General features: G+C 46.5%; 1 protein-coding gene across 2 annotated transcripts in view; it reads right to left on the reverse strand.

Annotated features, from left to right (window-relative positions):
• Positions 1 to 16,639, reverse strand: part of kdm5a (lysine demethylase 5A) — a 316,406-nt gene that overhangs the window by 125,983 nt on the left and 173,784 nt on the right. For both annotated transcript variants that reach the window (XM_070900728.1, XM_070900727.1), the window contains exon 21: positions 8,735 to 8,914. In XM_070900728.1, coding sequence (XP_070756829.1) covers positions 8,735 to 8,914 — 180 coding nt within the window. The remainder of the gene's footprint in view (positions 1 to 8,734; positions 8,915 to 16,639) is intronic.

Here is a 16,639-nt window from a genome sequence, read left to right on the forward strand (position 1 = left end):
TGGAGAGAAAAGGGAGGTTTGAGATGGGGCGGTAGTTTGCAAGGACAGAGGCGCTGATGGTTGGTTTTTTGAGGAGAGGGCTGATGACGGCAGATTTGAGGGAGAGGGGGACAGTACCTGAGGAGAGAGAACCGTTAACAATGTCGGCTAACATGGGAGCCAGGAAAGGAAGTTGGGTGGTCAGCAGTTTGGTGGGAACAGGGTCAAGGGAACAGGAAGTGGGTCTCATGGACAGGATGAGCTCGGAAAGGTCATGAGTGGAGATCGGAGAGAAACTGGAGAAAGGTGTGTGGTCAGGGCTAGGGCAGGAGGGATCCTTAGAGTAAGACTGGCTCGGTGGGCTAAGAGAAGGAGGGGAAGAGGCAGAGGCGGCCAAACGGATGGTCTCAACCTTGAGCTCCTCACACTTATTGTCGGAGGTGAGGGTGGAGACTGGGGAGAGGGCACAGGGTGGATAAAGGACAACCAGTGGATGTGGTGTATTGGGACTTCCAGAAGGCATTTGACAAGGTGCCACATAAAAGGTTACTGCACAAGATAAAAGTTCACGGGGTTGGGGGTAATATACTAGCATGGATAGAGGATTGGCTAACTAACAGAAAACAGAGAGTCGGGATAAATGGTTCATTCTCTGGTTGGCAACCAGTAACAAGTGGGGTGCCGCAGGGATCAGTACTGGGACCCCAACTATTTACAATCTATATTAACGACTTGAAAGAAGGGACCGAGTGTAACGTAGCCAAGTTTGCTGGCGATACAAAGATTGGAGGAAAAGCAATGTGTGAGGAGGACACACAAAATCTGCAAAAGGACATAGACAGGCTAAGTGAGTGGGCAAAAATTTGGCAGATGGAGTATAATGTTGGAAAGTGTGAAGTCATGCACTTTGGCAGATAAAAATTAAAGAGCAAGTTATTATTTAAATGGAGAAAGATTGCAAAGTGCCGCAGTACAGCGGGACCTGGGGGTACTTGTGCATGAAACACTAAATGATAGTATGCAGGTACAGCAGGTGATCAGGAAGGCCAATGGTATCTTGGCCTTTATTGCAAAGGAGATGGAGTATAAAAGCAGAGAAGTCTTGCTACAGCTATATAAAGGTATTGGTGAGGCCACACCTGGAATACTGCGTACAGTTTTGGTTTCCATATTTATGGAAGGATATACTTGATTTGGAGGCAGTTCAGAGAAGGTTCACTAGGTTGATTCCTGGGATGAGGGGATTGATTAAGAGGAAAGGTTGAGTAGGTTGGGTTATTATTCATTGGAATTCAAAAGAATGAGAGGTGATCTTATCGAAATGTATAAGATCATGAGGGGGCTTGACAAGGTGGATGCAGAGATGTTGTTTCCACTGATGGGGAGACTAGAACTAGAGGGCATGATCTTAGAATAAGGGGCCGCCCATTTAAAACAGAGATGAGGAGAAATTTCTTCTCTCAGAAGGTTATGAATCTGTGGAATTCGCTGTCTGAGAGAGCTGTGGAAGCTGGGACATTGAATAAATTTAAGACAGAAATAAATAGTTTCTTAAACGATAAAGGGATAAGGAGTTATGGGGAGCAGGCGGGGAAGTGGAGCTGAGTCCACGATCAGATCAGCCATGACTTTATTGAATGGCGGATCAGGCTCAAGGGGCTATATGGCCTAGTCCTGCTCCTATTTCTTATGTTCTTATGTTTAAAAAGATGGTTAGCAGTGGAGAATAGAAGCCGGGCTTTATCTTTACATTCCAGAATGATTCTGGAATAGTGAGTGATTTTGGCAGATGAGAGCAGGACCCGATAATGCTTTATATGTTCCAGAGAGATCTGGCGGTGAATGGCTAAACCAGTTGTCCGCCAGATCCGTTCAAGTCTGCGTCCCTTGGACTTAAGGGAGCGAAGATCAGGGCTGTACCAGAGGGAATGACCAGGGTGAGAGAGAGTTATTGTTTTAACAGGGACTAGGGCATCAAAGATGGTGGTGAGGGTGTGATTGAGCAGATTGGTAGCTGCAAAAATGTCATGGTGAATGGAGGGCCAAAAGGCAGGACAGTTGGAAGTTGATAAGTGCAGTTGTCAGAGTGTCGGGAGAGGGTCCTTTCCAGGGGCGGACACAGGAGGAGGTGGGGGGGGCGGGGGGGAGAGCGATACGAGGAAGTGGTCAGAGATGGCCTTATCTGTGATTGACACGGTAGGAATAGTGAGTCCACGAAAGATGGCACGGTCGAGGGGGTGGCTGTGAATATGGGCTGGGGAGTTTACATGGAGGGAGAGATTAAGCGAGGATAGGAAGCTGATGAACTCAGGAGCGAGCAGGATAAATTGAGATTGAGGTTAAAAGCACCGAGGATGAGACGTCGTTCGGTGCAGAAACAGTGGGAGGAAAACAGTGAAAAAATATCGGTAATTTTTATGATACTTGGGAGGGTGGTAGAGGATGAGAATTTTAAATGAGAGGTGAAAGGGGTGGAACACAGTGAGATGCTCAGAGGAGGAGAAAGTGCCGGAGGAGTAGGGGCACAGACCAAGGAGTGATTTGCTGATGAGAGCCACACCGCCACCATGGCGGTCTGGGCGGGGCAAGGGGTGGAAGGTATAGCCAGGCAGGGAGGCTTCACTTAAGGGTAATGTGTCATCACCCCTCAACCAGGTTTCTGTCAGGACCAGGATGTTGATGCAATCATCCACGATAAGCTCATGGATGGGAAGGGCCCTGTTCACAAGCGAACGGACATTCTGGAGGCTGATGCGGAGAGGGTCAGTGATGGCTGATCCACTGCCAATGTCCACAGGGTCAGTGCTGGGGGGAAAGAGTTGGACGGGGAGGAGATTGGCAAGATTAGCCCCCAATGGGTGCGCTGGGCAGTAAGGTCGCAAGAGTAGGATGGGGCAGCCGGGGTTGTTGCTCGTGCTCACAATGCCAGTCTCCCGTCCCTCTACATTTCCCTCAGTCTGGTTCAGCTTCAATGTTTGACTCCCTTTCCCAGTAACACATTCTGGGCTGCATTGCAGATCTCAACACTTTCCCAATATCTTCTGCTTGCTGAATTCAAACTGCCAGGCACTCTGAGCATACAGGGAGCTCTGGCCCCTCCACTTTCACAAAGCGGTCATGATTTCCATCATCCACACTTTAGAAAAGCTTCTTTGAGCAAAATATCTTGTGCCTCGATGGGTCCTATATAGGATAACGAGAGAGGCACAGAGGGAAGCTGTAGACTTATCTGGAGGGAGTCAAGCCTGGAAATGCAGCAGGAGAGTAGGAAGGTCGAAGAGTAATGAAGGATTAGGGTAGGGCAGAGTATCCGAGAAAGGAGGCATGACGACAGGAGAGACTGATCAGGAAGGGAGAAAGAGAAAAGGAAAGAGGGGGAAAGTGGAAGAGTCTTGAATGGCTCGGGTCAAAGTGCACACAAGAATGGACAGGGGAAAGGCTCAGGTTACATGGGCCTGTTTATTAGGTCGTGACAGTCTCTGATTTGCAGATGATGTGCATTACTGTCTGGAGTTTTTATTATTTTATTTTCTCAAACATATTACATGTCTATAACACAATTGAAAAAAAGCTTCTTATTTCCAACTTGTTCAATCATAGTAAACGCCTTCCGTCTGTATCCTCTTATAATTAATTATCGTAATCATCCTGATTAACGAGCCCATTGCTTGTGCTTCAGATAGTTCCTTATTTCTTGTGACCAATAAAGTGGTCTCCAAATCAGGCCTCAGTTTCGTTGCTTCTAAACTTACTTGAAAGTGCAGTTAAATAAAGCCATAAATAAAGGTCACGAGCATTTTGCATTTGATTATTTGATACATAGAATACAAGAGCAAAAGGTAATGATAAATTTATGGATGCCATTGGTTAGAGCACTGTGTGCAGTTTTGGGCACACCGTTACAGAAAAGTCATGAAAGCCAGAGAGAGAGAGAGAGAGAGTTTAGCGTAGATTGAACAGGAGTATACCGGGGGGAGGGGCGGGTGGAGCTATATTTAGATGATGAGATACTGGGACTGTTTCTACCAGAGTATGAAAGCTAAGAGGAGGTTTCATAAAATTTTTTGGAATGATGACGTTTTGATAGGGTGAATAAGGAAAGACCATTTCCTTTGTTTGAGGAGTGAGGGATGAGGGATAAGCAATTTTACATTTTCAATAAAAGAGTGAAAAGTGGTTGGGAGAAATTTCTTTACACAGAAGGGCTTGGAATGCTTTGACACAGGAAGGGATTGAGACAGAGACGATTGTATCTTTTGAAAGAAAACTGGATCAATGTGAGAAGCAGATAAAGGTGCAAGACTATTGTGACAGGCAGGCAGGGAATTCGTTTCGGACCAGTCCATCCGAAAGCTGGCTCAGACACAATGGGCTGAATGGTCTGCCTCTGCACTGTCAATTACTAGAGCTCTATTCTCTCAATACTGATTAGCCTCAGTTGGTATTGCAGTACTTCCAGGAACGGTGCAGTGGCTCTAAGCCTTTTGGCTAAGAGCATTGGCGCAGAGTGATCCTTGATGTGTGCAAGGCGTTTGGAATCTGACAAGATGATCTGACAAAGAATTGGAAAGATTGGCAACGAATTAAAAAAAAAAAGAAGAAATCCTTGACTTTTTGGGCTCACAATGCCAGTCTCCCGTCCCTCTACATTTCCCTCAGTCTGGTTCAGCTTCAATGTTTGACTCCCTTTCCCAGTAACACATTCTAGGCTGCACTGCAGATCTCAACACTTTCCCAATATCTTCGGCTTGCTGAATTCAGACTGCCAGGCACCCTGAGCATACAGGGAGCTCTGGCCCCTCCACTTTCACAAAGCGGTCATGATTTCCATCATCCACGCTTTAGAAAAGCTTCTTTGAGCCAAATATCTTGTCCAAAATTTAGCTCAGTATGGGCTTCTTCATTTGTGTCTCAGTGCACAAGGTTCGCTCACAGAAACATTTATTCTAGATTAAATGGCTATAATTTTATTACAGATTTAAGTTATTCTGAGGAGGGGGCCAAACTATCCAACACAAATACGAACATCAAGTGAGGTTCACGCAAACATCTATTTGATTATCAGCATCTTAAAAGTTCAATGGTTAGCTCTTTTTAAATCTGCTTGACCCTGATCACCTATTGAATGTATTCTTCAGGGTAGACTCTAGCCTTTCCATCTGGGCCTTTGGTTTAAAATTTAATCTAAAGGGACAAAAGTCCCCTTTTCTGGCTGTAAGGGCCCTGATAAAAATTAATTTACCAGTCTCTGAGTTCCTTGTGGGCATGGGCAAACAGAACAAATGTGACCCTGATTTTACACGAATTGGTAACCTTGCTCTGAGACGGCCACACTGGAGCAGCAGCAGATGCTCTTCTGGAGTCACTGGGAAAAAGGAGAGCTATGGCCTCACAGTACAGAAAGCTCTGTCAAGCCCGTGTGGTGGCTGGTGTGCAACGGTCACCACACGTTAAAAAAATCCACGCACAGGCATCTTCCACCCCCTCAATTGGAATTCAGGACTGGAACCTTCATTGAAACATCGGTGAACTCTCGTGGAAGCAAGTCATCCTCGCTCAAGGGACCGCCTATGATGATGATGACGCAAGAGCCAACGCTGGCGTCGCTGTTAGAATACCTCCCACCTGGGACAACCTCCCGCCATTTTCCCATGGCATGTCGTTTCACAAGTTGCACTGTGAACGCCTCAATAGTGGTACTTATTAGGCACAAATATTTACTCTTAAAAGGAAATGTCCTTTTGATCTGGAGGCATAGATTAGGACAAACAATGAATGCAGTGTACTTGGCAGTCTAGTGAAACACAAACTATAGCCACTTATATTTCTTCAGTTTTGCACTGCACTGTACCTGCACCAAGAATTGAGAGTGAACACATCAAGTTCATAGTAATATTAAACAGCACCTACAGAATTGCAGAACCAGCAAGCTGATATGGATAGTGCTTCAGGCAGCGACTGAGTGCCTAGGAGGGGAAGGTAGCAGTGACAAGGGAGCAGAGTTTATGGCAGGGCTAAAAACAATAGTTTTGGTTTCCTGATGTTAAGCTGGAGGTAGTTGTGGTTCATTCATGATTGATGTCCGACAACAGTGTGTCAGCAGAGGTTGCTGTGGGCTCGAGAGGTGAAGGAGAAGTAGATTTGGGTATCATCATGTGAAAGCTGATTCTACGCTTGATGTCGGCAAGGGGCAGTGTGCAAATATGGAAGAGAAGGGGCCAAGAATGGAACTTTGATGGGGTGAGGGAGGGCGCAGGAAGAGAATTTCCAAATGGTCAGATGATCTCCTAAAGAGCCACATAGGTCATGGAAGAGTGAAATAGCCACAATATCAATTCACTAACAGCTAACCTAGAACACCTAAAGCCACTACACAAAAGTACAGGTAAGCTCCAAACAGAAAGTGGAGGAATGTGTGTAGGGCGGATCTGGAACCAAAGGCCGAAGAGCTAGGAGGCTTCGAAAAATTGAAAAGCAAAATGGCTTTGTATCAGAACTAACGACAGCAATCAGTGGAGCTGCTGAACGAGTATCCATCCTTGCCCTAGTCTTCACTTAGATGTCCAAACTCACTTGAAAGTAAAAAAAAGTACCTTCACAATTAATCAAAACTGTTCAATCCCAAATCATGGACAGAAAGTCTGCCCCAGAATGCAGTCACAGTGGCTATTTTAACCTTACAAAACTGGTGTAGCTATAAATTCTTGTAAAGTTCCCCATGAAATCTCCCTCATCGAGGCTGAAGACCTCTTCTCATCCCTCTCAGTTTACTTCTGTAGCATCAGAGATCAGCAAGTTGTGTGTCTCGGATATCCCACTGATCAGAAGTCTGGCCCAATCAGGACAAGTTCCAGCTTCAGCATGGCCACTGGGGATTTGAACTCAGCGGTCTCGTTTCTAAACCTGCAAGGAAGAATCGCAGTTTCTTCTGGTGCCAAATGTTTCTTTTCCCTTCAACAATTCTTAATTCCAAGTCCCAGTTTGGCCAAGATTTGAAAAATGCTCCCATATTCGCAAAGGCTCTTCTCGACAAGATAGAAGAAAAGCTCATGTTTTGTTTAGCAATCTTTCTCCAACTCCAAGCATCCAATCTCTTCTGTCATAAACTATCTCATCTCTCATCATTTAAAATCATGAAAGGGATAGACAAGATAGAGGCAGAGAGGTTGTTTCCATTGGTCGGGGAGACTAGAGCTAGGGGGCACAGCCTCAAAATACGGAGGAGCCAATTTAAAACCGAGTTGAGAAAGAATTTCTTCTCCCAGAGGGTTGTGAATCTGTGGAATTCTCTGCCCAAGGAAGCAGTTGAGGCTAGCTCATTGAATGTTTTCAAGTCAAAGATAGATGGATTTTTAACCAATAAGGGAATTAAGGGTTACGGGGAGAGGGCGGGTAAGTGGAGCTGAGTCCACGACCAGATCAGCCATGATCTTATTGAATGGCGGAGCAGGCTCGAGGGGCTAGATGACCTACTCCTGTTCCTAATTCTTATGTTCTTATGTTCTTATTGGTATTGCTGATTCTCTAAATTTTTCCTCAGTGTTGTTTCAGATTGGTACACGATCTGATCTTCTTATTCCCTGCATTCACAGCGGCTTGAATTCATCACACCTCAATTTTTTCAGGAGCTTCTTGGAACAGCTCTCATTAGTTCTTCAATTATCCACTGGCCTTTAAAGTCCCATAGCAACCTTCTCACTGAAATTCCCTCCATTCTCCTTACTTCGCCCTTGCAGGGTGCAAATGTTCAACCTCATTTCCCACTGAGCCCTAATTTCTGACATCTTGGCCACCCTGTCTGCTTTCACCTCACCACGCACATCAATTCTTCCAACTATGGCAAACGCGTGGACTCATTAATTCACACCAGCCACACCTCAGTGCTGGCCGGTCTCATTCCTTGATCGATATAAAGTTCTGGATGAGCCAGAACTTTCTCTCGCGTCAGCAAAACCAAAGCTAGTCCGTTCAGCTGACTGGAACGCCACATCCAAGCCTACAACTCTATCTCCAGAAAAAACAGAAAATGCTGGAAATCTCAGGTAGTCAGGCAGCATCTGTGGAGAGAGAGTTAACATTTCGGGTCGATGACCCTTCGTCACAACTCTATCCCCATACTAGTTGCTCATTTGGGTTGAGCCCAACAGCATGAAACCTCATCAAAACTAAACTTGAAATATGGCCTAGTCATATCTGTTTCCACCTTTCGTATTGTTCATCGTGGTCCCCATCGCATCCCATTACCACCCACATTCACCATCTGTAAAGCTCAACTTCTCCAATGCTCTTCTCATAGCCTTCTAACCTCCAAATGAACCAGAATTCCACTGTACACATTCAACATATATGATTGCTGCTCACCCAACACCTTAGTTCCCCGCAACCCAGACTCACTGTCCCTCAGCAAACAGGTTTCAAAATAGTCAGCCTTATTTACGAATTCTTGTGTGACTTCCGTCTTCTTGGCCCACCCGACCTCCCCAAAGTTCTCTACCCTATGACTGAGCTGGCACCGTCCAATCTTCTGATTGTAGCTTACGGAGTGCCATTCCACCCCTCTCTCATTCCCCCTCCAATTCGAAGAAGCACATGGGGACTTTGGCTATGTTAAAGGCACAATCTAAACGCAAGCTGTTGTTACAAAACACCTAAGTCTTCCTTTCCTCTTTCTATCTGCAGACTTTTAAAAAACAGTTTGACATCACCAGTCCCTCGGTGTAATGGAGTAGATGAAGCTGGTTTTCCAAAGCCTTACCTGTAACAGTGTGTAGGTAGAGTTCTTCTTCAGGAAGGTTCTGGCAGTACGCTCTCTCCAGGCTCGAGCAGCTGTTACTTGGGATTCCACTTGTGGAAGTGGATCAAGCCGTACTGGGATAGGACGTCCTCTTGCTAATAGACTTTCCAACTGGTCCAGGTATGCATTGTAAGATCCCTTCTAGACACATCAAAAACATCACAGTGAAGCGACATTTCGAAATACTGTTTTCTCCTTGCAGGACAAGAGAGCAAAGACTGTAAAGAAGCAACCAGAACTGAAGATGTGCCCAAAAATCACTTTTTTTTTTTTTTGAGTAGACCACCTTGGACATCCATTCAGGACTAGCAGGAGAAATAGCTGTCTTACTCAAGGCTTAAAAAACAGACTTGCTCATCTCTTGCTCCCTTTCTTATTACTGACACACAAGCATTCTACCACACAAAAAGAACATAGTATCTAAAAATACAAGGGGCTTGAAGGAGTCTGTTAGAGCTGGAGTACAGAAGCTCGTGGCCGAGCATAATACAACAGCTCACATCATGCGTCCTTCTCACCAACATTTGCACAGGTACATACACTGCACAGCATCTCACACTTCAACTTCGGACACTCTCATATCCCCCAAAAATTGCGATCGGAGGCTTCCTGCGGGCGGATGCTTCCAACCAAAATGTTTTTGCCGGAAGTACCTGGTGGTCCCGGAGGAACGTAGACTTGCGGTCCGAGGCCTCCTTTCACAGGCCAGCGTGCGGGCCCACACATCCCAGGAACGCAAGTGCAACCTGGGGTCACATGGGCCTGGACCACCAATCAACATGGAGTATTCTCATTGATAATAATGGGAGCTCCGCTGACTATCAATGAGAATAACCCCCAGAAAGACAGGAAAAACACAAATTTTAAAAACTCATTTAAAATTAATTGAAATTTAATTAAATTAAATGTTTTCGACAAAAAAAATGTTGAATTAAAAAAAAATGTTTTAATAGGGATCAAAATAAACTAGCCTCAATGGACAGGGCTTTTAATATAAAAATTAGTGAGAACATTTGATTTTTCTATCTTTTAAAACGCTTATGCTGGTAACAGTAGGGTATACACCTGCATTTACCAGGCGGAAGAGTGTGAAGGACATTTGCTGAGCAAATAGCCCAAATCTCTGGCCCACAAAGGCCCATCTCCCGGGGGTGCCTGCAATCTGTCAAAAGGCAAATGTCGCACATCGCACGCACCCTGAGAGGCCCACCATCTTCCCCCTGTTTACAACAAGGACACCTCTCTGCTAATCTTTGCCAAGAATATGGAACCTGACTTCCTTCAGTGTCTCTTCGGTGAGCATTTTAGCTGCTGCCCCAACCTGAAGCCCCCCTCAGACCTTTCCTTTCTCCTCTCAGGTACTGTGCCCCAACAAATCCATTACTAATCTTCTGCCATCCTACTCTACTGCCATGCTCTAAAACTTCAAGCCCCTTGAATAAACTCACGGCTTTCCTCTGCGCCTGACACGGCCTTCTCTGAAAGGCCCACCAAGGCACTCATCACTGTGGCCATATAAACAGCACCCCAACTGCCCCATCCCCCTCTCTCACCAATCCTCCTGCCCAGCCTGGCCACTGGGGGTTAATCTCGCCAACCCATCCACCACTGCTGCCGTGGACTTTGCCGATGGATCAATCATCACCACTCGCTCGCTGTCCCTCCCCCCCCCACCGCCTCCAAGAATGTCTTTTCAAGAGTGAACAAAACCCTTGCCATCAACTACCTTATTATGGACAATTACCTTGACATCATAACTTCAACGGAAATTTGGCTCAACGGTGGCGATGCCTTGCCTGTTACTTAAGTCTCTCCTTTAAAATCCACCCCATACCCACCCAGCTCCACCCCAAGTATCTCACCGAAATATCCTCCGTTAGGCTCTGAATTGAGCAACACCTTACCTTTGGGGATTTCAAAATCCATTGCAACTCACATTGTCCTCTCAAGGGGCAGTGGTTCGACTCACACTTCTTGAAGATAGTCACTACCAGACACTTAAGGAGGCGTGCATGTTACTTGCCACTTATCAGCCCAAGCCATCCAGGTCTTGCTGCATGCGGTCATGGACTGCTTCATTAGTTGAGAATAGAACTGAACACTGTGCAGTCAACAGCGAACATCCCCACTCTGACCTTAGGATGGAGGCAAGGTCATTGATGAAGCAGCTGAAGATGGTTGGGCCTAGGACACTGCCCTGAGGGACTCCTGCAGCGATGTCCTGGGGCTGGGATGATTGACCTCCAACCACCACAACCATCTTCCTTTGTGCTAGATATGACTCCAGCCAGTGGAGAGTTTTCCCCGATTCCCATTGACTTCAATTTTACTCGAGCTCCTTGATGCCACACAAGGTCAAATGCTACCTTGATGTCGAGGGAAGTCACTCCCATCTCACTTCTGGAATTCAGCTCTTTGTCCATGTTTGGACCAAGGCTGTAATGAGGTCTGGAGCAGAGTGGTCCTGGCGGAACCCAAACTGGGCATCGGTGAGCAGGTTATTGGTGAGTAAGTGCCGCTTGATAGCACTGTCAACGACACCGTCCATCACATTGCTGATGATTGAGAGTAGACTGATGAGGGCGATAATTAATCGGATTGGATTTGTCCTGCTTTTTGTGAAAGGACATACCTGGGCAGTTTTCCACATTGTCGGGTAGAAGCCAGTGTTGTACCTGTACTGGAACAGCTTGGCTAGAGGCGCGGCTAGTTCTGGAACACAAGTCTTCAGCACAACAGCCGGGATGTTGTCGGGGCTCATAGCCTTTGCTGTATCCAGTGCGCTCAGCCGTTTCTGGATATCACGTGGAGTGAATCGAATTGGCTGAAGACTGGCTTCTGTGATGGTGGGGACCTCAGGAGGAGGCCGATATGGATCATCCAGCACTTCTGGCTGAAGATGGTTGAAAACATCTTTTCGTGCTGGGCTTCATCATTGAGGATGAGGATATTCATGGAGCCTCCTCCTCCCGTCAGTTGTTTAATGGTCCACCACCATTCACGACTGGATGTGGCAGGACTGCAGAACTTGGATCTGCTCTGCTGATTGTGGGATTGCTTAGCCCTGTCTATAGCATGCTGCTTCTGCTGTTTAGCATGCATGTAGTTCTGTGTTGCAGCTTGCCCAGGTTGGCACCTCATTTTTAGGTACGCCTGGTGCTGCTCCTGGCATGCTCTCTACAGTCCTCATTGAACCCGGGTTGGTCCCCTGGCTTGATGGTAATGGTAGAGTGAGGGATATGCCAGGCCATGAGGTTACAGATTGTGGTGGAATACATCTTTTCGTGCTGGGCTCCATCATTGAGGATGAGGATATTCATGGAGCCTCCTCCTCCCGTCAGTTGTTTAATGGTCACACAGCGCCTCATGGATGCCCAGTTTTGAGCTGATAGATCTGTTAATGTCTGTGCGGTGGTCGCTGCTACCAATACTGTCATGGACAGGTGCATCTGCGACAGGTAGGTTAGGTTGTCTCCAAAATCAATTGGAGATATCCCAGCCCTTGTTGGGACAATATTGTTGAGGACCCCACCCCCACTGCTCCGCCTTCACCATGCAAGGATGGCAAGGCAAGTGAGACAATACCAGAGTGTGGGGTCACCCGAGTCAATGCAGCACGTCAGCCTAAGCAGCAGACTGACCAAGAACCAGGCAGCGACTAACCCTACTCGAGCAACGAGATAGAAATCATCATCATAGGGCCCTTACCGCGGTTGACGTCAGGACATTAAAAGGATGACCTGAGGACGGTGAACACCAGCCCGTTTGGTGGAGGATTTTTAAGGTCACTCATCCGGAACTAGAAGGGGACGACCTTAAACAGGTCTTCCTGGCTGCGTATTCCTCAGAATTAAAACAAGAGATGGATCAGGAAATTCTGGGTGAGGGTGTGATGTAGAATAATAAGATGGACCTATGTTTAAACCCTAGGGAAGGAGGGCATCGACTTCCACCAGCTCCTAACTAATACCAAGCAGGGCCCTACCAAAAGCCCGAATGCCTTCGCGCATAAACTCCATGGCATCGTCCAGCTCACAAGGGAATATGGACCAGGGGACTACCTTAACTCCCCAGGGTTCAAAATCCTCTTTTTGAACGGCCTCCAGTGATTGGTCCATAACGCACTGTCTAAAGACAAATACGCACCCATTCCGGGATTGCTTGGGAGCAGACCTGTGCCAATATCCCGAGAGCAGCCACGATAGTTAAAGCAGCAGCTGTCGTGGGTCCACTACCTGGCCAGAGGTCAGGGACATCTAAAGACTCTGGGCCAGAGAAGGGTGCGCTGCTATCTCTGAATTCGCCTAGGCCACTATGAAGGTCAATGCCGCACTCCTCCGAGACAGACAGGCCCCGACTTGGTCAAGCAGCGGCTGGAGAGAATGGAGGCAGCTATTATAGCCATTGCTTGCGAGGCTCGATGCCGCGATGCATCAGCAACCCGAGCCAATGGCTCCACCGCCATCTCTCCTGTGACTCCTGCAGGTCTCTCAGGGAGAGGTAACTTCCCCTCTCCGATACCATGGTGGTAAGTGATATGTATTGAATAAAGAGTCTGACCAGATACTGTGAGCTCAAAGTAAGGTGAGACCGTAGTCCTTTATTACAGGTCTCGAGAGTGCCTCTCCAGCCTGAGAGGCCTCCTTATGTACAGGTACTCCCAAGGGATTGGGGATCCCTTGGGACTCCAGGGGATGAGTCCTCTGGTGGTTAAGAATGTATTTACAGGTTTGCATATATAATAGTAAGAGACCAGTAGTCTGTACTGTTGATCCTGGAGGCCATCAACAATTAATGTTAGTCGACTCCACCACCATCGTTCACGATCCCCACCCTCACCCGACAAAGGGCGTGCCTTAAATTTTAATCGGGCTTTGACAATTCAACCCAGATAACTATACAAGGATCACTTCCCTGGGAGCTCGACAGACTGGGTTCGAGTCACGGACCTGACTCCCATCTATAGGACCATGCATAATGAGCAGGGACTATTGCAGTGATGTGTTCAAAGGTTATCGAGCAGTGACTGATTATGCCAACAATGGTATCTGATGGAATCTTAAAAACAGACCCTCTACGGTGTCTAGCACGCATTCTGGTGTTAACGATGTTTTAAAAATCGGAGTACAGGCCAGCCACCTCTGATGACCCAGAGCCACAGGAGATCCTAGAACATTCGAGCCTGCACCACCATTCAATAAGATCATGGCTAATCATTCCCTCAGTACCCCTTTCCTGCTTTCTCTCCATACCCCTTGACCCCTTAGCTGTAAGGGCCACATCTAACTCCTTCTTGAATATATCCAATGAACTGGCATCAACAACTCTCTGCGGCAGGGAATTCCACAGGTTAACAACTCTCTGAGTGAAGAAGTTTCTCCTCATCTCAGTCCTAAATGGCCTACCCCTTATCCTAAGACTGTGTTCCCTGATTCTGGACTTCCCCAACATCGGGAACAATCTACCTGCATCTAACCTGTCCAGTCCCGTCACAATCTTGTATGTTTCTATGAGATCCCCTCTCATCCTTCTAAACTCCAGTGTACAAAGGCTCAGTTGATCCAGTCTCTCCTCAGATGTCAGTCCAGCCATCCCGGGAATCAGTCTGGCGAACCTTCGCTGCACTCCCTCAATAGCAAGAACGTCCTTCCTCAGATTAGGAGACCAAAACTGAACACAATATTCCAGGTGAGGCCTCACTAAGGTCCTGTACAACTGCAGTAAGACCTCCCTGCTCCTATACTCAAATCCCCTAGCTATGAAGGCCAACATACCATTTGCCTTCTTTACAGCCTGCTGTACCTGTATGCCAACTTTCAATGACTAATGAACCATGACACCCAGGTCTCGTTGCACATCCCCTTTTCCTAATCTGCCGCCATTCAGATAATATTCTGTCTTCGTGTTTTTGCCCCCAAAGTGGATAACCTCACATTTATCCACATTATACTGCCATGCATTTGCCCACTCATCTAACCTGTCCAAGTCACTCTGCAGCCTCTTAGCGTCCTCCTCACAGCTCACACCGCCACCCAGCTTAGCGTCCTCCTCACAGCTCACACCGCCACCCAGCTTAGCGTCCCCCTCACAGCTCACACCGCCACCCAGTTTAGTGGCATCTGCAAACTTGGAGATATTACACTCAATTCCTTCATCCAAATCATTGATGTATATTGTAAAGAGCTGGGGTCCCAGCACTGAGCCCTGCGGCACTCCACTAGTCACTGCCTGCCATTCTGAAAAGGACCAGTTTATCCCAACTCTCTGCTTCCTGTCTACCAACAGTTCTCTATCCACGTCAGTATATTAACCCCAATACCATGTGCTTTGAATGGTGCCGGCTGCATTCACAACTCAAACATGATTGCAGAAACATGATTGCAGAAACATGACCGGACCCAAAGAAATTAACCGACTGTTACATGCTCCCATAGAGCAGGATTCTTACTCAGTCGAGAGTATCCCCTATATTCAAGCCACCATCGAGTCATTGTTAAAGCAGGGTATTGTTCGCAAACGCACGATCACGGCCAACCTCCCAGTTCGGCCGGTTAGAAAACCGGATGACTATTGACTCTCACAAACTGAACTCAGTCACCCCCACATGTGCCCTGGCGGTTCGGGAGACACACACACCCTACTCGCCCAGATTCCTGGTGATCAGTACACATTGGGATTCAGTAGAAAACCTCAGAAATTGAGAATTGGCTGATGGAAAAAAGGGTAAAATAGTTATGATGGAATAAAGGAGAATAGGGAACATCAGGTCTTTCTGCTGATGGATGGGCTTGCTTGTTTTCAGTGTGCATGTTATTGTCTTTTTACAAAGCATGTATGAATGTTTTACAGTACAAGCCGAGGGAAGCTCCTCCCTCTTTCTCCGTCCATGATTGTTGTTTAAATGTCAGTACTCATTCTTCTCCAGTTATATTCAGTATTGTTAGTCATTTGGAAAGGCATCGTAGAGAGAACAAAGATAATATGATGTAACTCACTGCGCTATTTTGTTGTATTTTATCTTTTCTGTATTGTGTTTAGGTAATAAGAAATTGGTCTGAATTAAATTGGAACAATTGAGGTTAACTAAACTATTAAATTGTAAAAACCCGATTTACATTGCGATGAGTGAAATTCTGATTATTTTAAATTATGTGGCAGTTTCTGGTTCTGTACAAGAGATTCTCACATTTTAAAAAAAGTTTTTGAGCAGGAAAGTTTCAATAAAAGATTTACGTAAAGTGACACAAATTTGTGCGTCTGACAATATCTGCTCAGCCTTCTTATGAACCTGCAAAGCAGTTAACCCTTTCTGCTGCCAGCTGTTTTTTTTTGGTTCAAGTGCCAAAACTTGTATTGTTAAATTTAATAATGTCCAATATCTAAATTTCATTCAAGTTTTTAATTTTAAGTGACTATTTCCCCACAGTGACAACGTTTACAACCATCTTCAGCCAGAAGTGCCGAGTGGGTGATCCATATTGGCCTCCTCCTGAGGTCCCCACCATCACAGAAGTCAGTTTTCAGCCAATTCGATTCACTCCACGTGATATAAAGGAGCAGCTGAGCGCACTGGATACAGCAAAGGCTATGGGCCCCGACAACATCCCGGCTGTCGTGAAGACATGTGCTCCAGAACTAGCCGTGCCTCTAGCCAAGCTGTTCCAGTACAGGTACAACACTGGCATCTATCCGACAATGTGGAAAACTGCCCAGGTATGTCCTGTTCACAAAAAGCAGGACAAATCCAATCCGGCCAATTACCGACCCATCAGTCTACACTCAATCATCAGCAAAGTGATGGAAGGTGTGATCAACAGTGCTATCAAATGGCACTTACTCACCAATAACCTGCTCACCGATGCTCAG

Source organism: Pristiophorus japonicus, chromosome 15 (genome assembly GCF_044704955.1).
Source record: "Pristiophorus japonicus isolate sPriJap1 chromosome 15, sPriJap1.hap1, whole genome shotgun sequence".
In the NCBI taxonomy this organism is placed as follows: Eukaryota; Metazoa; Chordata; class Chondrichthyes; family Pristiophoridae; genus Pristiophorus; species Pristiophorus japonicus.